The following is a 23,139-nucleotide window of genomic DNA, read 5'->3' as shown; positions in this document are numbered from 1 at the left end:
TGGTTATGTAAAAGACTTTCATAGGATGATCTCACTCATAGACAGAAGTTGAAAAACATCGTCAGAAGGGACCTAGTGGGGGTTGTATTGTTATGTGGAAATGTTATGCATGTACAAGCTATCATATTTTACTGTTGACTGTAAACCATTAACCCCCCAATAAAGAGAAGAAGAAAAAAATAAAGACTTTCAAGACCGAGGCTCTAAAGTTCCAGGTTCAGTCTTATAGCCTCATTATAAACCAGAGCTGAGCAGTGCTCTGGTTTTTGTATGTCTTTATTTCTGTATCTCAAGTCATTAAAGTAAAACATTTTAAAAATTCTGTTTCTGGGGCCAGGTGGTGGCACACCTGGTTGAGCGCACATGTTACAGTGCCCAAGGACCCTGGTTCGAGCCTCCGGTCCCCACCTGCAGGGGAAAGCTTCACGAGTGGTGAAGCAAGACTGTAGGTGTCTCTCTATCACTCTCTCCCCTCTCCATTTCTGACTATCTCTATCTAATAAATAAAGATAATAATAAAAAAGATTATTTAAAAATGTTCTGTTTCTCCCCAGAGACACACCTTACTAGGGAAAGAGAGAGGCAGACTGGGAGTATGGACCGACCAGTCAACGCCCATGTTCAGCGGGGAAGCAATTATAGAAGCCAGACCTTCTACCTTCTGCAACCCTCAACGACCCTGGGTCCATGCTCCCAGAGGGCTAGAGAACGGGAAAGCTATCATGGGAGGGGGTGGCTATGGGGATTGGGTGGTGGGAATTGTGTGGAGTTGTACCCCTCCTACCTTATGTTTTTGTTCATTAATCCTTTCTTAAATAAAAAATTAAAAAAAAAGATCACTAAAAAAATGTTCTGTTTCTAATTTTTTGGAAATTATGTGATCTAAAGATTTACTATCATTTTCTTTTGACATGAATCTCAAGTTGATTTTGGCATGCATATTCATTAGCAAGAGTGATCTCTTTTTCCATATATTGAGGTAGATTTTTGTTACTTCTCCATATTTGTCTCCTTAATGCTTTCATCCTATCCTGAGGAGAATCACTGTGCTTCATTCTCTTGAAATTCTCTTATTGCCCAAAGAGGACCAATGTATACACATTTTCTCTCTGGCATTACATTCCACTCATCCCCAGCCTTACAATGTTTTAAAAATCAACCATCAATCTGTAGCCACTAGGTAGGACTAACTGTGATCACTGTCTTCTCCCATTTTGATGATCCAAGAACTAAGGCAAGCAGGAGTGGTCAGGGTGGCTTTGTGTTTAGACTTAATATGAGGAATCAGTCATCACTAAATAAAACAGCACCATTGGCTACTATGCATGCAGAATGCTTTTGTGTCACATATAGACCAGACCCTGAGGACATAGCAGTAAGAAAATAAACACAGACCAGACTTTTATAATGTGGAGATTATATCCTCTAAACAAAGTTAAAAACAAGATAAATTACAAAATGAAATATTCCTCATTTCTCCTCATTATTGGAAAAGTCATGATGTATTTTTTTAAGGTTTTTCTGTGTAAAAATCCATCCAAACTTTTTTGAAAATCCAGTATTTATCAAGAACTGTTTTCTTGGCTTTAGCATAGAAAGTGAACATAGCAGTGAACTGGTTCTGCAGGAGGTCTTTGGGTATTATATTTATTTGCACATGAGTACAATATCACAAGGAGTGATATTCTTGATATTTTGCATATTATTTTAGTAAATTCCACATCTTTGAAGTTCATATTCAGAATACATTTTCATCCCAGGAGCTAAAAAGTATATAAACTTAAAATATTCACTTCCAAATATATATATGCTCCCATTAAAATATGACAAGCAGGTCCTAGTTATCAAAATGTTCTTCTCAGTCACATTCATTTTCCTATTCAATAACACATTATAGTAAATAGTATATACCTGACTATCAAAATATGCTTATTTATGGATGTGTTCTGTGTCATTTCTTATAGTGATTGCCGGCTTTCGAGGAACGATCCCATATGGCCTATCACTGGAAATTGGTGATACAGTTCAGATCCTGGAGAAGTGTGATGGTATGTAGACTGATGGTGATGATGCAAACAGCCTCCTCAGCATTGGACAGTCTAATGTTTATAAATTCTGTTCATACCTTATTACTCTCTTAAAATTTTCTAGTAGTCACTTTGAACCATTTTTAACAAAAGTTATGTAATACATATTCAACATTTCACTTAAATAAAAAACATTATGCTTTAAATACAATTTTTGTAACCTTTTTATGAGAAAGAAGTGAGCATTATTATCCCATCATACATGGTACTGGGGATTGAATCCAAGTTTTCCTGTATACAAAGCATGCACTCTCCTGAACCACCTCCCTTGCCTCTTCATTTGGAAGATGATGATGATGATGATGATGATGATGATGATGATGATGATGATGATGATGATGATGATGGTGGTGGTGATTACTTTTGATGCCAGGGCTTTATACCTGTGTGATTGCACTTCTTCTGAGAGCTATCACCCCAACCCACCCCCGCACACTTTCAATCACAGATAGAATCAGAGAGGGAAGAGGAAACAGAGAGAAAGAGAATGAGAGGCACCACTTTTCTGATGGGGAAGCTTCCCCTTGTGCTTGCACTCCAGGATGATGCTGAGCACTTAAACCCCACCCTTTGCACAGTAAAAGTGGTCATGCAATCAGGTGCACTAGCTCCTGACTTGGTTCTTTTAAGCTAATGGTATTTCCCCTAATGTTTTTTCTGTGTAGTCACTAGATGTTGACATAGGAAGCACCTAACCTACTATGGTTATGGGTGTTCATGATTCAGTGCCAAATTAAAAGGCCTTTACCTTTTGTGGATGTCAGAGCTCTGGTAGACAAGGAGAAGGAGAAGTAGAGATGGCTGCAGAAGAGAAATGACTTATTCAAGGTTGAGAAATCAGGTCTATCAAGGGAAAGCTCCTACTCAGGGGTCTCCGCTATAGTCCTATAACATTCTCCTCCAACTTTCAACCTCCTCCCCCACAATATGGAATGAGTTTATTTAATACATGTGAAATATATGAAATTGTTTAATGACTAAGTTCATTTCTGATTAAAATGTGTTCTCACAGACACTGCATTTATTTAGACCCCTGGAATTAAATGTTGGTATATGTATGGGCATTTATTCTGTCCATTGTTAACTGATACATTTGAAAACATAGCAAGAGGCATGGGAAAATAGATACTTGGATAGTGTGCTACTTTGCCATGTGTGTGACCCTGATTCAAGCCTGAACTCCATTACATTGAAGGAGACTTTAGTGCTGTGATCTCTTTCGCATTCTTTCACTAACTTCCTCCCTGCCTCTAAAGGAAAAAAAAAAAAAAGAAAAATCTGAAGTTATTTTGCCTTATATCATTTTGAGAGATTTTAAGAGGAAAAACATTTAAATACAAAGTTTAAATTTTTCCCTTTAAAAATTCTGTTTGATAGAACATATTATATAATGATATACTTTCTTGCCAATAAGCAAAATGGTTTCTGTATTTGAAGAAACTATAAATTGAAAATAATGCACTTTTGGGGGCCAGGCAGTGGTACACCTGTTTAAGCACACACATTAGAGTGTGCAAGGACCCGGGTTCAAGTCCCTGGTCCCAAAGTGCAGGGGAAAAATCCCCTAGTCCCCTGCCTGCAGAGCTGCAGGTGTCTGTCTCTCTATATCTCTCTCCCTCTCTATCTCCTCTTCCCTTCTCAATTTCTCTCTGTCTCTATCCAATAATAAATAAATAAATAAATAAATAAATAGAAAAAAATCTTTTAAAAAAGAAAAGAATGTACTTTTAAAGGGTTATATATCCACTATATAAATTTATACATATATCCTTTATACTTGTTTTAAAGTATAAAAAGATAAAATTTCTCCATAAAGGTAATACTATAAAATTGATTCAGAATTGCTCAGAGATTAAGGAACATTGTACAGTATAAAATTATAGTGAATCCAGTTGGCACTGTGATAGTGAGAGTGCCCATTAATCCTTTTCACATTTTTTGTGCTATCAGGTGATTCCTTCCCCCCCACCTCTTTATTGGAGGATTAATGGATTATATTATAGTTGTTGACACATGGGTATAGTCTCTAATCTCCCTGAGATAGGTTTCTGTAAAGACCCCTATTGGTGGCCTGAAGTTTGTGAGTATTTATAGATATAACTACTGCAAGCACTGTCTTTGATGTTAGAGCCTTGACATTGTAGTCAAGCACAGAGCATTTAGAAATAAATTAAATCTTGTACACATTTATGAGTTTCCTTGAGAACTAGTGTGTATATTTATAAAGTGGAAAGAAACTGTGCTTACACAGAGGTGAGTAAACTTGTCTAATATTAAATAGCTATTAAATAGCTGATTTAACCCTAATGCTCTGATTCCCAAAGTCCTTATTCACATCATGGATATTTATATTTTATGTAAAATTTCAGTTTGTTAATCAGTTTCGTTAATAGAATAATTAAAACCAGTATTCAGTTGGGCTATTATCTAGCCTGATCTTAATTCTCATTATGACTATATCTCAAATATTTATCTGTAGGATAAATTGTTATTACAGGTTAGATTGATTTGTAATCACGTTTTTTCTTTATTTTTTAATATTTATTTATTCCCTTTTGTTGCCCTTGTTTTTTATTGTTGTTGTTATTATTGTTGTTGTTATTGATGCCGTGTTTGTTGGATAGGACAGAAAGAAATAGAGAGAGGAGGTGAAGACAGAGGGGGAGAGAAAGATACCTGCAGACCTCCTGCACTGCTTGGGAAGCAACTCCCCTGCAGGTGGGGAACCCGGGCCTCGAACCCAGATCCTTAAGCTGGTCCTTTCACTTTGCGCCATGTACGCTTAACCCGCTGTGCTACCACCCGACTCCCAAGTTTTTTTCTTTAAAATGTAATGTTTGCTTATCAAAATCTTACCTTGATTATTTCTCCACAGGCTGGTACAGAGGATTTGCCTTAAAAAACCCAAATATCAAGGTAAAAATATTACTTCTAATCATTATTATGGTGATTTTTTTCATGAAGATAATTATTTTGTTTGATTTCATTATATATCTGAAATTAGATTTGGGACTCTTAACAACTGTAATGCTAACTAGAAATACAGATTTTCATAATATTTAAAATTCCTTTGATCTTGTATTATAGTTAAGACTTGCTACTCAAATAGTAATCCTATGTAGCTCTTGAATTTGCACTGAGTAGACTTTAATAAATTCATTCTATATAACAAAATCCTTTTGAAGTATAAGTTTCACAGAGAAAAAATTAATATTCATGCAAAAGAAATATATAATCTTTAAGCTTTTTATGATATCATTTGTGAAATATTGCTTTAGAGAAATAAGCTTATTTTCGGTCCTTTATAAACCTCTTTGGGCTTGAGGAGCTGAAATGTGGGAAAACAATATAAAGAGCCCATATTTCTCATCATTCTAGTCAGAAACTAAGATTCCTTATCATTTATATACTTATGTAAATAGGGAGGAAATATAGCAGGAACTAATAATGATTTTTTTCTTTTTATGTGTATAATTCTTAACTTGACACTAAGCCTTACTAGTTTTCCCAACTTTTGCTCATACTTTCCACATTCTCTAATACTTTTACATATGTCATGTTCATTTTTTTGGCTTGATTCTAGCTTTGTTAGTAATGCAGATAAGAAATTGTATCATCTCATATTCTCAAATATAGGTAATTAAGCTCTCTCATCTGCCTTCCTGCTTAAATATACCATTTTCTGTGTCATCCAACTGTGTTTACTCTATTTCATTCATTTTAGGTCATTCAAAAGGAGAGCCTGAGGGACAAAAGAATCTATTTACTAACTTATTAAGACTTTTGCCCTCACTTTAAGGTTGTTTTTCTTTTTTTCTTTCTTTTTTATTTTTTTGCCTTCAAGGTTATCACTTGGGCTTGGTGCCAGCACCACGAATCCACTGCTCCTGGAGACCATTTTTCCCTTGTTCCGTTTGTTGTAGTTGTTATTGTTATTGTTGTCATAGCTGTTGTTGTTGTTGGATAGGACAGAGAGAAATCGAGAGAGGAGGAGAGAAAGACACCTGCAGATCTGCTTCACCACTTGTGAAGCGACCCCCTGCTGGTGGGGAGCTGGAGGCTGGAACCCAGATCCTTATGCCTGCCCTTGCACTTTGTGCCATGTGCACTTAACCCGCTGTGCTACCACCCAGCTCCCAAGGTTGTTTTTCAGCATATACAAGGCACAGGCAAATATAGCTTTAGTATCTAATTAATCACTTAGAACTTGTTTGAGAGAAAAGTCTGTTATTATTTTTGTTACATCTATCACTCTAGAAAACATTAAACTCAAATTTTCACTATTAATTATATTCTTGTCATATTGAAGTAAATTTAAATTAGGAGCAAAACTGTATACCTAATTATTGTTGAAAATGCAAAATTTGCTTATTTAATTTCTATTGCACTTTACTCCATAGTATTCAAGTGGTGTTTGTTTTCTAAAAATTTAATTGAATTTATCATTTAATTCTATATGAAAAATCTTTTGCTAATGGACAATAAAACTGATGATAATTTTTTAAAGTTTTTTTTTCAGTTTCCCGTATAGAACAAAGAACAGTTTCCTTACCCTGTCTTTTCTCTATAATAAAATGTTACAAGCTAGCAAAACTTATTTCATTTAAATTTTATATCAGAATGGCATCCTGGTGATTAGTTGCTGCTGTGGTATCATCAGATATCTTCTCTAACACATAATATGCATATTATTTCCAAATTCACAGTGTTTTTTTTTTTTTTTTACTGTAAATTCTAAAATAGACATGTGAGTGTTTTGGAAAAATTTTTAAAAAAGCTAAAACTAACTGAAAAATTTTTTACAACAATGAAATCTTTAAAATAAAAAATCATTCAGTCCACTTTTTTTTTTTAATCCACTTTCTATGGAGAATTCTTGATTTTTTAAAAATTTCCCATTTTGTGAAGTTTATATTTTAGTGTTGTTATAGATATGGTAGAGTATCTCTGAATTTTTAAATTAGTCTGTAGCTGGAAATAAAAGGAATGGATCTGAGCCACAAGAGGATTACCATCTAGAATGTGCTCTCCCTATTCCTGGCATTATTGTGGTTCTGTGACTTTCTATAAATAGGACTTGTAAAACCAACCTTACCGTAACAGTTGGCACCATAATCTTTATGTTTTTTTTTTCAGGGTATATTTCCTTCCAGCTATGTTCACTTAAAAAATGCCTGTGTAAAGAACAAAGGGTAAGAACTGAGTTTTATTAATAGTTGGATAATTTATATAGAGCAGTTGCACATTTTGAGATATGAAAAGCTCTGTATTTGTCTTGAAAAATGAACCAAAAAAAATCTCATGTCATTCATTGTCTTGTGTTGTTTGATAAAGATATATTATACTGGGAGTCGGGCGGTAGCACATCGGGTTAAGTGCATGTGGCACAAAGTGCCAGGACCTGCTAAGGATCCCGGTTCCAGCCCCCGGACCCCCAGCTGCAGGGGAGTCGCTTCACAGGCTGTGAAAGGGGTTCTGCAGGTGTCTTTCTCTCCCCCTCTCTATCTTCCCCATCTCCTTCCATTTCTCTCTGTCTTATCTAACAACAATGACAGACATCAATAACAACAACAACAATAACTACAACAACAATAAAAAAACAAGGGCAACAAAAGGGAAAATAAATAAATATTAAAAATTTTTTAAAAAGATGTATTACACTAAGGCAGTTGGAAACAATTAGAGAATCCTGTCTGTATGTGCTGAATGACAGGAGGACCCAGGACACTGGAGGGTTTCATTGTCTACAGATTTTATTGTCAACCTAACCTTAAGCAAGAGTTGCCTCTTTTTAGTTTCCTGCTATGTAAGAAGCATGACAGTCAGACTCACTGAATGCTGCATGCTATCTCCAACTCTAGGATTTTCTAAGATTCACCTTGACAAAGTCTGGCTATACTATTCAAACTGGAAACAGTATCAGCCCCAATCTGACTTCATCATAAAACCACTGTTCTACTATAGAGAATATAGTTTATATGATATTTTGTTTAATTTTCCTCATTGATCACGTAAGATTCATCATGCACTTTAAAAGCTTGTCTACTGTGTTTCCAAAAGACTAGAATTAACTGCCTGGAGCACAGATGAGTCAAACCAAATAGGGCAGAATATCAATATAGAACCTGTTTGTTTGAGCATTTAGCATAAACGGATCCATTCACGCTAAGTGGACCATGGATTTGAACCCAAACATGTAGTATCATTGTCACAAGGAGTATGCATTTATTTTTCTGTCATTTTCATTTTATGACTAAAATGAGTAATTCAAGTGCAACCATAGTGATTATATTTTTCTTAAATATCAAAATTATCATTTATTTGAAATTTTAAAGTACATTTTAAAGCATTGTAAGTTACATCTTGAAACTTAAAATTTACAAAAAACAAAAATTCAAAAACAATTTTAATTTAAAAAAAGACCATTTATGAGAGAAAGAGAGAGAGAGAGAGAGGCACCAAAACATTGCTCCATTCTAGCATCTGGTTACACCAGGCATCTGTGCTGGGCATTGAATCTACAGACTCAGGAAAGTAAGCAAGTCCTGTGCTCTGCCTGTGAACTATGCTGTGTCCCTTGGCCTTAAGATGCAGTTCAGTGATTTTTTTTCTTCTTCTTCTGCTGTTTTATTATTATTATTTATTTACTTAACATTGGCTTACTATATTACAAAATTTTAGGAATCTAGTTTTGTGTGTGTGTGTGTGTGTGTGTGTGTGTATACAATTTAATACATCTATCACTAGAATTCTTCTAGTCTCATTATACCAGTGAGGACGCCGCCTACCACCACCATTCAACTGCCTTTCCCTTTTATAACCATTTAAATTTAATTTTCACTAATGAGTGGTAGTTATGCTTCACTTCCTTAATTCACTTTTCAGAATTACATTGTTTTACCCATTTTGTCTTTTTAATAAAACAATTTATTTTTAAATATTTTTTATTTTAATGAGAGGGATATAGAGAGTGGGAGAGAGAGACAGAGAGATAGACTAGAGAACTGCTCAGCTCTAGTTTATGGTGATATTAGTGATTGAACCTGAGACCACAGAGCCTCAGGTATGAGTCTTTTGTTTTGCATAACTTTTTTTTTTTGCCTCCAGTGTTATTGCTGGGGCTCATTGATTGCCTACACTACGAACCCACTGCTCCTGGAGCCTATTTTTCCCATTTTTGTTGCCCTTGCTGCGCTTGTTGTAGTTATTATTGTTTTTGTTATCATAGCTGTTGTTGTTGTTAGATAGGACAAAGAGAAATCAAGAGAGGAAGGGAAGACAGAGAGGGACAAAGACATACACCTGCAGACCTGCTTCACCGCCTGTGAAATGACGGACTCCCTACAGGTGGGGAGCTGGGGGCTCGAACCGGGATCCTCATGCCGGTCCTTGCACTTTGCGCCATGTGCACTTAACCTGATGAGCTACTGCTGACTCCCTTGCATAACTATTAATCTGTCTCCCCAGCACTGTCTTGTCTTTTTTAAAAATATATTTTTAGTTGTTTTATTTTAATGTTGATTGAGTCCATGTTTCAAATACTGTGCATAGTGCTGGTATAAAACATATATCCTTGAATTAGTACTTTTTTGTGTCCTTTCAATATGTAAGTATGAATAATATTTCTGTATCTTAGAGTCTTTTATTTTCATTTTGAAAGGACTCTCCATACTTTTTTACATATGGACTACGTCAGTTTCCAATTTCTGTAATAGCGTGCCAAAGCTCTTTGGTACCTGTAGACCTGCTTTGTGGCTTGTGCACTCCTTTTTCTCATATCATCACCTGAGCTTGTTTCAGTTATTTTGATGTATGCCACTATTACTTGTTTGAGGTGTGAAGTGATATCTCTTTGTGATTTTAGTTTGCATTTCTTAGTAGTAGGTGATGTTGAGCATTTTTTCATATGTATATGAGCCATCTATATTCTTTTGAAATGGAGTCTGCTCAAGTCTTTTATCTATAGCTTATGTTTTAATGATATAATTGTTGTTGAGTTGTATGCTTTCTTTATATATTTTGGATCAGCCCCTTGTTGGCTGTGCAAATTTCTTTGCCAATCACTCGACTGCTTTTTATTTTTGTAGCAGTTTTTTTTTTTCTTTCTGCCTACATGATTATCACTGAGGCTAGGTGCCAGCGCCAAGAGTCCACTGCTCCTGGCAGCTTTTTTTTCCCCTCCATTTCTATTAGATCGGACAAAGAGAAAAATAGAATGGGGGAGGGGAAGACAGAGAGGGTTAGAGAAAGACACCTGCAGACCTGCTTTATTGCTTGTGGAACAACACCCCTGCATTCTACACTCTAAGGAAGAAAAAAGAGAGAATGTTAGTAAAGATGATGTCAAGTATTCTTCCATTCAGTGGATGTCTTAGATCTCATAGTGAATTGTGCTATAGTTTGAATGAGTATAAATATTTTATTGTGTTCATTTATTTATGGTTGTGCTCATAATTAGCTTATAAACAACTAGACCCTTCCCTGAGCCCAAGGAACTCAGGGTCAAAGAGTCTCAAAATTTGGTTGTGCATAAGTTTAAGACTGGTTCCTGGGTTTTCCATTTGACACAGGGCATAATAACCATTAAACAAAAGGTGAACTTTGGGGTTGAACCAAAACTAAATATTTCCTTAAAAAGAATTCTTAGAATTGATTGAAGTCCTAGATTCTAGGATTATTTACTAAAAGAAAAATTTTAGTTTGGAAATATTTGAGAACTTTAATCATCAGATGACTGCTTTCCCAGAGAGGAACTTCCTTTTTTAACATTTTAAAAAAAATATTGATTCCCTTTTGTTGTCCTTGTTTTATTGTTGTAGTTATTATTGTTGTTATCGATGTCGTCGTTGTTGGATAGGATAGAGAGAAATGGAGAGAAGAGGGAAAGACAGAGAAGGGGAGAGAAAGACAGACACCTGCAAACCTGCTTTACCACTTGTGAAGCAACTCCCCTACAGGTGGGGAGCTGGGGGGCTCGGACTGGGATCCTTATTCTGGTCTTGTTCTTTGCGCCATCTGCAGTTAACCCACTGCACTACTGCTCAACTCCCAGAGAGGAACTTCTTTGGGATTTTTCTTACTACCTTTTTTTTTTTAATATTTATTTTATTTATTTATTACCTTTTGTTGCTCTTGTTGTTTTATTGTTGTAGTTATTTCGTCATTGTTGGATAGGACAGAGAGAAAGGGAGAGAGGAGGGGAAGACAGAGAGGGGGAGAGAAAGATAGACACCTGCACACCTGCTTCACTGCCTGTGAAGCGACTCCTTTGCAGGTGGGGAGCCAGGGCTCGAACCGGGATCCTTACTCCAGTCCTTGCGCTGGTCCTTGTGCTTTTCGCCACGTGTGCTTCACCCGCTGCACTACAGCCTGACTCTCTCTTATTACCCTTTTTATTTTAATGAGCTTAGCAGGATGATGGCCCATCAAGATGAAATAACAACAAAGTGCATCTGAGAATCACTGAGTTACACATAATTTCAGGGGCAACTACTTATGGAAAATTGTTTGAACATTAAATTTGTTTTTAGTATAATTAAAAACAAACAGCAGCCTCTTATAAAGTGGCAATTTGTATCTCTTAAAAATTTACATTTTGGGGAGAATACAGGTCCAAAAAGGATGACAGAGTACCTAGTGGGGGTTGTATTGTTATGTGGAAAACTGAGAAATTTTATGCATGTACAAACTATTGTATTTACTGTCAATTTGTAAAACATTAATCCCCCCAATAAAGAAATTTTTAAAAATTACATTTTGGTTGAATAAACCCAAAATCAACTTTCAAAAGACTAAAATACTTATATATTATCTCTTGGTTCTTAGAGCAATGTTCTCATAGGGATCCTTCAATTAAATCATAGTTTGAAAGAAGTGAGACCTTTTCTGTCTTATTTAATTCCTGCTGAGATCATGCTATTTTTAAAATGCGAAGTTGGTTGTTTAAGTTTTCTGATAATTCATTGTCCTCTCCTTGATCTTGCACTTGATCATTTTATAATCTGTATCTCCAAATATACATAATTCAGTTGGAACAGCTGTTTCGAAAACAAAGTCAATGCACTACCATTTGAAAATGTAATATGTGAACTTGATAAAAGGTCTATATATGTCACAGTCACATATTACTCTTTACTTTTATTTCTAGTTTTAAATTACAGTTTACATTTTGAGTTTTACTTAAACTCTAGTAAGAAAGAAAATATCCATAAGGGAAGTATCTTAATAGTTGTATGAAGAAAGGAGATATATCTGTTGGCTAAAAATTAATGGCAAGATTTTTGTGTATTTTCTCTCAAAAAGACAAAAGACAATTGTGCATACATTTAAACATGACATCAAAAAGGAACTGCAGGGCAGCTATTAGACTCATGCTAAAAAGTACCTTGCCTTTGATCATCTGAGCAACCTAATTCTGTATCTAGCATGTCTTTCCTCCTACTTACTGGTACTTTTTAATTGAAAGAATTAAATGAAGAAATTAATGCTTATAAATATATTTAACAGCATTCTTTTGAGAAACAGTAGTAATAGGTCTTGTAATAGTAATTATGAATTTTAACATGAATAAAAACAAAGGATTTGAAGAAACTTAAGGTGGAGGTGAAGGAAAAGATTGAATAAAAGAGCACCCCACCACTTTCCCCAATATATCTTTTCAACATATCTGGTCCATCATGTCGACCTTACTAAATGGTGGTATGGATGTTTCCTAAGTGTAATTTCCAACTTCTAGAGAAGAAACAGGAAGAATATATAATCTCATCATAGACATGTTAGGATGAATATTCAAGTATCTAATGCCATAAACTCTTAATAAGTTCTATGAGGCATGATAACATTACTAATAGTAATGCCATCATGTAATATAATGTTAATAACCATTATTTCATAGATTCACTTGAAAACAATAAAATGAATTTCTAATGAGATCAAATGAATATTCTATTAGTACATCAGTAGCTAGTTACTGAAAATACTCAGTTTGGATCCTTGCGCTATCATACTATGTTCATTGAACATATTCATTACTCCTTTTGTGTCCTATAGTCTTAGTGGCTGAAATGCAGAGACTGGCTCACAGTTTATGAAAGATTAAGTGAGTTGCTATTAGGTGGTCAAACTGGCTTTAGTGTAATTCTTTTGAATTTGTTACTTCTCTGCCACACTGTTTCATTCTAGCCTGGATGAAGTAGCTGATTATTTTAGTATGAAACTGCCACAGCCTACATGGAATAAGATTCTGGTTACTGAAGAAGAAAGAGAAAGAAAGAGAGAGAGAGAGAGAAAGGAAGGGAGGGAGGAAGGAAGGAGGAGAGAGAGAGAATGAAAGGAAGAAAGGGAGGGAGGGAGAAAGAGAAAGGAAGGAAGTTGTTTATGTTATTTGCATATATATGCTTTTTAATTTTGTTAGTGACTTACAAAATTATAACAGGGTATAATTCTGCACCCTTCCCAACACCAGAATTTTGTATCCCCATTCCCTCCATTGGAAGTTAAAGTAGTTCTCCCAAGGACACAGATACAGGAATATGTGTCTACAACTATCTATCTATATTTATAAATATTTGTCCATTTTCTTCCATGGTGCCATCTTCTCTTTTATTTTTTTCCCTTTTGTTGCCCTTGTTGTTTATTATTGTTGTGGTTGTTATTATTGTTGTTGTTATTGATGTCATTGTTGTTGGATAGGACAGAGAGAAATGGAGAGAGGAGGGGAAGACAAAGAGGGGGAAAGAAAGACACCTGAAGGCCTACTTCACCACTTGTGAAATGACCCCCTGAAGGTGGGGAGCCGGGGGCTCCAACCTGGATCCGTAGGTCAGTCCTTGAGCTTTGTACCATGTGCACTTAACCTGCTGTGCTACTGCTGGCCCCCTTCTTCTCTTCCTAAGTCACCCCTCCCTACACCTATTACTACTTCCAAATGTTCTGCCTTTCTTCCTCTTTTCTCTTTGGGACTTGATGGAATTGGAGTTCAGAGCCCTCAAGTCATCTTCCCCTATCATTTCTCCCCCACTGAGAGTATGTACCAAACTCTTTTTGGGGTGCTGAAGGTGGGAGCTCTGGTCAATCCATACCACCAAACTATTTCTATTTTTTTTCCTAGTTGGGTAGGACTGAGGTTCTGGGACACATTGTTGAGGTTGTCTGTCCAGGGAAATTAGGATAGAATCATGATAGCATTTGCAACTTGGTGGCTGAAAGGTGGTTTAATATAAAGCAGGACAAAGTGATTACTGTACAGGAACCAAAAGTTAGAAATAGAGCAGATGAAAATAGGCATTTTAGGGTGGAACGAAACTAGGAATTCTATTTTAGGTATGTTCCTAGGGCCTATGATTTTCATAGGTTTTGTTTGAGTATGATAGCTAACATGGAATTTCGCAAAAAATATTGTCTGAGTTGATGGTGTTAGAGTTGAGAGAAAAAGCTGAAAAGTTGGATTAGGGATGAGAATAGCTCACAGTCCTGAAGAAAAATCAATGAATAAAATTAACTGTTTACCCCATCCACCTGACCCAGGGCCCATATATATTATACTTAGCACAGGAGCCTGTGTAACCCCTGAGTCCCTATCAGTCTGAGCTAACAATTCAGTTCATAATTCTTGGTCACAGCTGGGAATATTCCAGTCATTTCAGGACCAGTCTTCCTCAAGTGGCAGGGTAGGAAGACCCAGCCACCCTTTGGAGAGTGGGGCAGTTCCTACCTTTGCTACTTTATAGGGAGGACAAGTTCCTGGAGTGACCCACAACAAGGATTATGCTGACCTTCCTGATGGAAGCTGCCAGGCAAGGAAGGGGGGGAGGGGTCTACTCACTCAGCAACTCAAGAGAGATGACTCAGGAACCAAACAAGTGGTGCGAGGCACTGCAATTCTTTATTGATCAGAGAGCCCAGGCTTTTTAAATGGCAGATCTGAAGTGGCAAGTCAGAAATGGAAATCTCTAGGAAAGGTACAGAGAAAGGCAAAAGGGGACTGGGAAGGTAGAAACTTCCTTAGCAACTGTTGCGAGGGTTTTAATATTACCCTGCAGGCAGGGAGGGTCTCAAGGGTAGAAAGAAGATAGATCAAAGGAATGGAATGGGTGGGTATCTTTCAGGCAAAACAATAATTATGTAGATAGGCCATAGTATCAGGAATGCAGGGTGCTTTGTGAGGCTCCTCACAATTTCCCGTCACCTCCCCTTTCTTTTTATCTAATGGCCATAATATCAGAAATGTGTGGGGTGCTTTGTGAGGCAGGGAGTCTGATAGACGGGGCAAACCTTTGGGGTTACTCCTGTCCCTCCTTGCTCAATCTCTCAGTAGAGAGACTGACAGGATAGACGCACTCCTCAAGTCAAGCCCTGCCACATCCTCACAATTTCCCATCAGGAAGTGACTAGTGATGGTGGAGAAAGGGATCTATTAGAGGTCTAGGTCATCATATCTTTGTGGGAATCCAAGGATTCCCTAACTAAGGCCCCAGATGATGGGGTGGCCAGAAAGGCCATTATTAAGTGAGCCAGTTTTTTGCCCTTAGCCAGCTTTTGTAGTCCTTTATCTGAGGAGCTTAAATTTTCTACTGGTTGCCAAAGCACTGAACATCATCTGTTGTAGCCAATCAGTATTAGGTTTACGGAGTCTACCTTTTTTGGGCCTTTCTAGTAGATTGTCAAGCTTATTTGGTCTAAGTCTGATCAGTTAGAGAACTTATGATGCCTTCTTTAGGTACTTCTGCTAGGATTCCTGACTCTCCAGGTCTAAGTTTAATCATGGAGGGCTATTAAGCACTTTTACTTTGAGCCTCTTGCTTATGGATACATGTACACCTGTACCCAGTACACTAAACCCTAGCCTGTATCTAGTACCTGTAACTTTGTTAGATGATGTGAAATTTCATCTGAAATGAAACTATATAGTTCCATCCATGTGTTAGGAAATATCTCACCAGATAGAAGAGTTAGGCGGTTGACATCTCAGGCTTGGTGTCTCTGTCAGCAATCCACAGTACCAAATCAGTAGCAGCATAATGTGACTTGGTAGCACTGGTAGCTTTGATTTAGTTGAGGTCAACAGAGGCAGTTTTTGCATACATACATTCTTTTTATTTAATTTCACAGGCAATTTGAAATGGTTATTCCCACTGAAGACTCTGTTATCACAGAAATGACATCAACCTTAAGAGATTGGGGAACCATGTGGAAGCAACTGTATGTGGTAAGTTTTTTATTTATTGTAATAGTTATTACTATTAGTAGTAGTGATTTACATGATTATAAGATACTACAGGTTTAATTTCTCACCATTCTCACCACCAAAGTTCTGCCCCCTGAAATTCCCTCATGGTAACCACCATAGTTTTTGCCTTTCACTTAGTAACTAACTTTTCAGTGACATAATTTTTTTCACAGAGTACTGTTTTAGGAAATACCTGAACAAAGGAATCAAAGATACAATAAGAAACAACTTTATTAGACAATATTCATTGAACATGGACTTTCCAAGTTCTTTTTCAATGCTGCAGGAATATAATGGATGATTTTTTGACATCTAATTAAGTAGGATGATTTACATGGAACTGTTATTAAACTTTCTGAATACTTTTCATTTTCAATATAATTTTAATACTGGCAGCATTTTATTATATTTTAACCATCCACAAACGATTCCATTATCTTGAAAATGACTATGAACTTAGCTAGAATGAAGCAAAAGATTCTAAATATACAAGAGAAAGGAATTTATTTTTTTTAAAGAAGGGGTGGGAAGGGAATGTCACTGTTTCAGGTTTATGCCTGATCCCTACCACCTTGAGGAAAACTTTGGTTCTGTGTTTCCTTCTCCTCTTTTCTTCTATTCCTCTTTTTCTATCTTTAAAAAAAAAGGAAAGAAACTCTTTTACTATTGGATTTCTCTCACCATGTCCTCTCGGGACTGGTGAGTTTAAGAATACTAAAACCTACAAGGTAATCTTAGATGAAATGTGAGAGTCACCTTTGCTGATATGAGATAAAGACAAAGTCAAGGTAATAGAACTTAAGGTCTCTATACTGGGAGTCTACAAGGGAAATAGAGATCCAAATATAAAATCCAAATATCTCTCTTCAAGAACATTGTGCATAACATATGGAAAGTGAAACTATTTGAAAAGTTCAAATGACTGCTTCCTAAACATGCCACCTAAGTGATATAAAAAAATTACAGGGGAAGTGTTATCTTTTATTTGAACTAAAGTACCAGCACTGTCCTTTTCTATAGCTCTTTATGGGAAACAAGGTTGAATTTCTGTTTGATCCTGCCTTATCTAACTATTTTTACCTCCTTTTGAGGTTGTATCTATTTTGGGACCATGGCTTGCTTTGAATGTCTGTGTTGTAAGCTCTCGGAGTAACTTCTTCACCTTTTAGCATTCTGAGTAATGGAATTAGAGAATTGTTTAGAAATTTCCCTGGATACTAGAATGATGGTCAGTTATATTAGGAACAAATAAAAAGTTTAACTTAGCTATAACAGAATTTTGACTTTGAGAATAAGACTGGCTTGACTATGTTGGACTTTTCCATTTTCTTCATGTAAATGTTTAAATGAAGTACGTTGGTTTAAGTTAAAGATGTTTAGTATAATTGAGTAATTTTCATGTTCTTCCATATAGTTTTAAGGCTCCTAGCTTTTCCTCTAGAAGTTATTTGAAGAAAGCAATAATAACTTGTGAATTGTAAGCAATGTATAAGATAACTCAATATATAGAGAGACCATCTAGCATAAAAGCGCATCGTAGATGCTTGAGAAATGCTAAACTGCTCTTTTCAGTAGCCCTAGGAAGGGCCTATATTGGTCTTTAAAATATAATCTAGAGGGGAATCAATTATAGAAGCCAGACCTTCCACCTTCTGCAACCCACAATGACCCTGGGTCCATACTCCTAGAGGGATAGAGAATGGGAAAGCTACCAGGGGAGGGGATGGGATATGGATACCGGGTGGTGGGAATTGTGTGGAGTTGTACCCCTCCTACCCTACGGTTTTGTTAATGTCTCCTTTCTTAAATAAGTAATTAAATAAAAAAATATATCAGCTAGATAAAATTCAGTAATGTAACTCTCAAAAGTTTAAGAGAAATGACAGGAAGTCACCTACTAAGCATTCTTTGTACAGAACTTTTGCTGTATATTTTACATCACTGTTCCCTGAGGCTCTGTTCTGCAGTTTTGTCAGAAGTAATATATCCAGGGTCTCATGCTAAGTGGTAAAACCTGATTCTGAATCTCTGTCTACTGATCCAGAATCCATGCTCTTTTTATTTGAGGTAACTAGGCTGTGTCACTACCTAAAACAGTAAAATGCACACAATGAAATTGTAAGTAAACTTTTACTATTGCAGGAATTCTTAGATGTTTTTGAATGTTTAATACTGTATCCTAATTTCTTATTTATTTATTATTTATGTTGGATAGAGACAGAGAAATTAGGAGGGAAGGGAGGGAGAGTGACACCCGTAGCACTGCTTCACCTTTTGTAAAGCTTCCCCCTGCAGGTGGGGGCCAGGGGCTTGAAGCTGGGTCCTAGTGCACTGTAGCATGCCATTCTACTGGATGTGTCACCACCCATCCCTCTTAATTCCTTAGCATTTAATCAAAAGTATTTTTCATGTTTATGAATCATTCTTATAACTACAATATTTTATGTTAGGTTTTGGAGTGTTATTTTGTCATTGTTTTGATTTTGCTTCGTCACCAGGCTATCCCCAGGGCTTGTTGCCTACACCCCTCCGCTATTCCAGCCAGATACCTTTTTGTTCTTTTTCTTTTGATAGATGGTAAGAGACAGAGCAAAAGAGAGGGCAAGAGAAACTAAGAAGGAGAAATACCTGTAGCACTGTTCCAACTCTCCTGAAGCTTCCCCTCTGCATGTGGGAACTGGAACCCCAGTACCTGCTCATGGTAATGTGTGCCAGTTACCTGGTGAGCCACCACTTGTAGTTTTTAGGAAATTGCTACTTTGACTGATTGTAAAACCAGTCACAGACTGTTTTTTTAAAATTTTTAATTACTTTTATTTATTGGATAGAGACAGTCAGAAATCCAGAGGGTAGGGGAGACAGAGAGGGAGAGAAAGACACCTGCAGCCCTGCTTCACCACTTGCAAAGCTTTCCTTTTGCAGGTGGGGACTGGGGGCTCGAACCTGGGTCCTTGTGCACTGTTAACATGTGCACTCAACCAGGTGCACCACCACCCTGTCCCCTGTGTTTTTTATATTTATTTATTTATTTATTTATTTATTTATTTATTTATTTATTTTCCCTTTTGTTGCCCTTGTTGTTGAACATTATTGTGGTTATTGATGTCATTGTTGTTGGGTAGGACAGAGAGAAATGGATTATGTGAGAGAATACAGCTTTTCTGGCAAGGGCTCCTGTATGCCAGTGCTCCTGGAACCCCTTTCCTAAAGGGAAAGATAAATAGCTTTAGTTTTTATTTTTATGAAGGTTCCTGCTTCTTTCTTATCTCGACAGTCCCTTAAACTTAATAATTAGAAGTGACACCATTAGAAAATGAAGCCCATCCTATTGGAAAATTGCAGAATGCCTTCTCTAAGCCCTGGGTAAATGGCATTAATCTAGTAGTCCCAAGGGGGGGGGGGAGCAGGCAGTGGTGCACATAGTATGAAGTGCAAAGACTCAACAAGGAAATGGGTCTGAGCCCCTACACCTGTGTGTGGGGGGTGTCACTACACAAGCAGTGAAGCAGGTCTGCAGGTGTCTATTTCCCTTTCTCCCTCTCTGTCTTCCCCTCCCCCCTCAATTTCTCCCTGTCCTATCAAAAAAAAAAAAAGGAAAACATCGCCACAGGATCAGTGGCTCTATAGTGCAGGCACTGACCCTCAGCAATAATCCTGGAGGCAAAAATGAAAAAGGGGGGGGTTACTTATCTTCTGTATGTAATTTCTTTGATTCAAATGGACCTTTCCCTCTGAATTCTCCAGACTTTTATTGAATTTTTTCTGCTAATTTTATACTGCCTAAGCAAGATGCACAATAGCCACAAAAACTAACTGGTATAAATCAAAGTATTAATTCAAGTCCAAAATAATAACAGTATTAGTATCAGCTGATATATGCATGTCATATATTCTGGGCCAAACATTGTTCTCTGAGCTTTAATATAGTAACTCGCAATTAATCCTCACAACAACCTCCTGACATTGATCAGACAAGACCCTCTTCCCTCCTACCCTCTTTCTGTCTGTCCTTCCTTCTTCCTCCCTCCCTCACTATTGCCTGACTGCCTGCCCTTCCTTCCTTCCTAACTTCCTTCCTTCCTTCCTTCCTTCCTTCCTTCCTTCCTTCCTTCCTTCCTTCCTTCCAATATAGACATAAAGAAGGCTGAGGAAGCATGAAAGAGATCACAGTTCCAAAACCTCCTTCAATATGGTGTGGGTCAGACTAGAATCTGGCTCACACACATAGCAGAACAGCATACCATTCAAGTGAGGTACTGCTGGTCCTTTTCTTTCTTTTTCTGGAGTCTTTCTTTTCTGGAGTGCTGTGCTCTTTCACTCTCTCAGCCTCTCCAACTCTCTACAAGACCCATGCTGTATATGAAAAAAAGAAAAAAAAAAGCATACAGAAGTAAACAATTTCCTAAAGATAGGGCAGGGCAAACAGCATAATGGTTATGCAGAAATTCTGATGCCTGAGGTTCCAAATTCCCAGTTTCAATCCTTTCACCAACGTAAACCAAAGCAGAGTAATGCTCTTGGGGGGTGGGAGGAGGCAGGGGGAAATTGCTAAAGATTTTTCATTCAGGAAAGGGCAATTTAGATTATTTGGCTCTTGTATCTGTTTTCATCACAAATGTTGTCATGAATACATAAGACAATCTTGATGTTAAATGATACTGTTATTAGGTGACAAAACTCATCCTCAAAGTTGTACCTGAAAAAGAAAGATATCTTATTTTATGATTTTTTTGTATTTATATGAATTATTATCACTCATTACCTTTAATCTACATGATTATTATCTTAATAATTTTCTTACTCTACATGAATATTTAATAAATAAGAAATATCCCTTTGTAAGGGGCTGGGTAGTGTTGAGAACACTGGAACACAAAGCATCTATTGGAGATGTGAAGTTGAATATTCTTGAATATAAGAGCAGCTTATAGAAACTGGTTGAGGAGTCAGTAGTGGACTTGGTAAAGTGAATTTTATCATGTGTGATGGCCTGAGTTCAAGCTCCCAGTCACCACCTGCAGGGGTAAAAATTCACAAGCATTAGAGCAATGCTGAAGTTGCTTCTCCTCTCTGATTCTCTCTTTCTGTCTCTTCCTTTCACCCTCTATCAAAAACAAAGAAGGAAGGGAAGTCTCATTGATAACTTGGTGAAAAGGAAGGAAGGAGGGAGGGAGGGAGGGAGAGAGGGAGGAAGGAAGGAAGGAAGGAAGGAAGGAAGGAAGGAAGGAAGGAAGAAGGGAAGGAAGGGAGGGAGGGAGGAAGGGCGGAAGGACCCAGGCAGTGGTACACCCAGTTGATCATGTGTTACCATGTATAAGGACCTGGGTTCAAGCCCAGGTCCCCACCTGCAGGGGAGAAGCTTCAGGAGATATGAAGCAGTGCTGTAGCTCTCTCTCTCTCTCTCTTTTTGTCTTCCCCTTCCATCTCAGTTTCTCTCTGCCCTATCAAGTAAAAGGGGGAAAAATAGCCACTGAAAAAGTGGGTTCACCGAGCAGGTACTGAACCTCAATGATAACAGTGGTGGCAATGAAAATAAATAAATATTTTATTTTAAAGAAAGAGAAACAAGTTGAAAGTTTGTAGAACAGGAAATGTTTGAAGACATCAAGGGAGAGTTAGTTTGTCCATGGAGAATCTGGCCACAGAGTGACAGGATCATAGAAAAATTATCTGGATTTTCCTCTTCCCTTTCTTTTATACTTGACCCCACATCTCAGTATACAGACTACTGAATCTCCACACTTGCCTCTTTGCTAGAGAAATGAAGGTGATCTCTTCCATCGGCTGTGGCACATTATGAATGAAATCTTGGATCTGCGGCGGCAGGTGCTGGTGGGTCATCTGACTCATGACCGGATGAAAGACGTAAAGCGCCACATAACTGCCCGTCTCGACTGGGGCAATGAGTGAGTACAGTCACCTTTAGTAGCCAGATGAACTGAACAGATATGATAAAGGAGGTATGCGTGCTTGTGTGGGAATATCTCAGGAAGATACCCTACGGATCTTTTTGTTAGTGTTGCCCTTTGGTTTAGTTTAGTGCAAGCCATCATTGATGAGGTTGGGTACCACATCCTCTTAAGGCTGGTGTAAGTGCTGAGATGCTTATTCTAGTGGTCTGTGTGGTCTGATGGTGTGACTATGCTCACAGAATAGGATATGATTACAAGGATTAATCAGATTCGACTGCTGCTATAATAGGGCTTGTTTCCAAATGGGATTTAGTTTTGGAGTGTTTATTCACTTTTAAATGTATTCTTCTTTTTAGTCATTGTATTTGGTTACTAGTGTAATCCAGAGGGAAACGTAAATGCTAACAGTTTCTGTTGTAACCAGTTAATGGTTACTAGAGATGAAAGAGGAAGGGGGAACTAAGTGAATCCAGGATAAAGAAAATTGTAGGGTGAAAGATAGAATTTAAACATAGTATATATACAATTTGATTTCAACACTCTGTGGACCTGAAGCTTACAATTTTATAATGCAGTGTAAGGTCAGTTATATATATAGCCTGTGAGTATATAATAACTAATTTGAGAAACTTCTTAGGAAAACTGAGTAAAAAGCTGTCCCTGACCATGATTTAAATTTAAATAAAATTGTAAGTAACTAATCTAAAATAGTAAATCTTTACTTTCAATAGTAAATCTAATTATTTAATGCTCAGATCAAGTCTTACTTTGTAGTAAGTATGAATGCTTATAGAGAAAATTTAGAGTGAGTCAACTTTAACCATATTCCTAGATTTCACAAATGGTGCCACAAGTTTCCCTTTCTCCCCTTTCTCTCCCCTTCCATCTATTATTTCTATTTCTTTCAAAAAAG

At 37.1% G+C, this 23,139-nt stretch overlaps 1 protein-coding gene across 8 annotated transcripts in view; it reads left to right on the top strand.

Annotated features, from left to right (window-relative positions):
• DOCK4 (dedicator of cytokinesis 4) overlaps positions 1–23,139 on the top strand; it is a 541,157-nt gene that overhangs the window by 223,867 nt on the left and 294,151 nt on the right. For all 8 annotated transcript variants that reach the window (XM_060196434.1, XM_060196436.1, XM_060196435.1 and 5 more), the window contains exons 2-6: positions 1,965–2,048; positions 4,963–5,003; positions 7,224–7,279; positions 16,197–16,293; positions 22,072–22,220. In XM_060196434.1, the coding sequence (XP_060052417.1) occupies positions 1,965–2,048; positions 4,963–5,003; positions 7,224–7,279; positions 16,197–16,293; positions 22,072–22,220 (427 nt within the window). The remainder of the gene's footprint in view (positions 1–1,964; positions 2,049–4,962; positions 5,004–7,223; positions 7,280–16,196; positions 16,294–22,071; positions 22,221–23,139) is intronic.

The sequence above is a fragment of the Erinaceus europaeus genome, chromosome 8 (assembly GCF_950295315.1).
Source record: "Erinaceus europaeus chromosome 8, mEriEur2.1, whole genome shotgun sequence".
Lineage (NCBI taxonomy): Eukaryota > Metazoa > Chordata > Mammalia > Eulipotyphla > Erinaceidae > Erinaceus > Erinaceus europaeus.
Note: the sequence above shows the minus strand (reverse complement) of the source record. Positions and strands in the feature narration are given on the sequence as shown.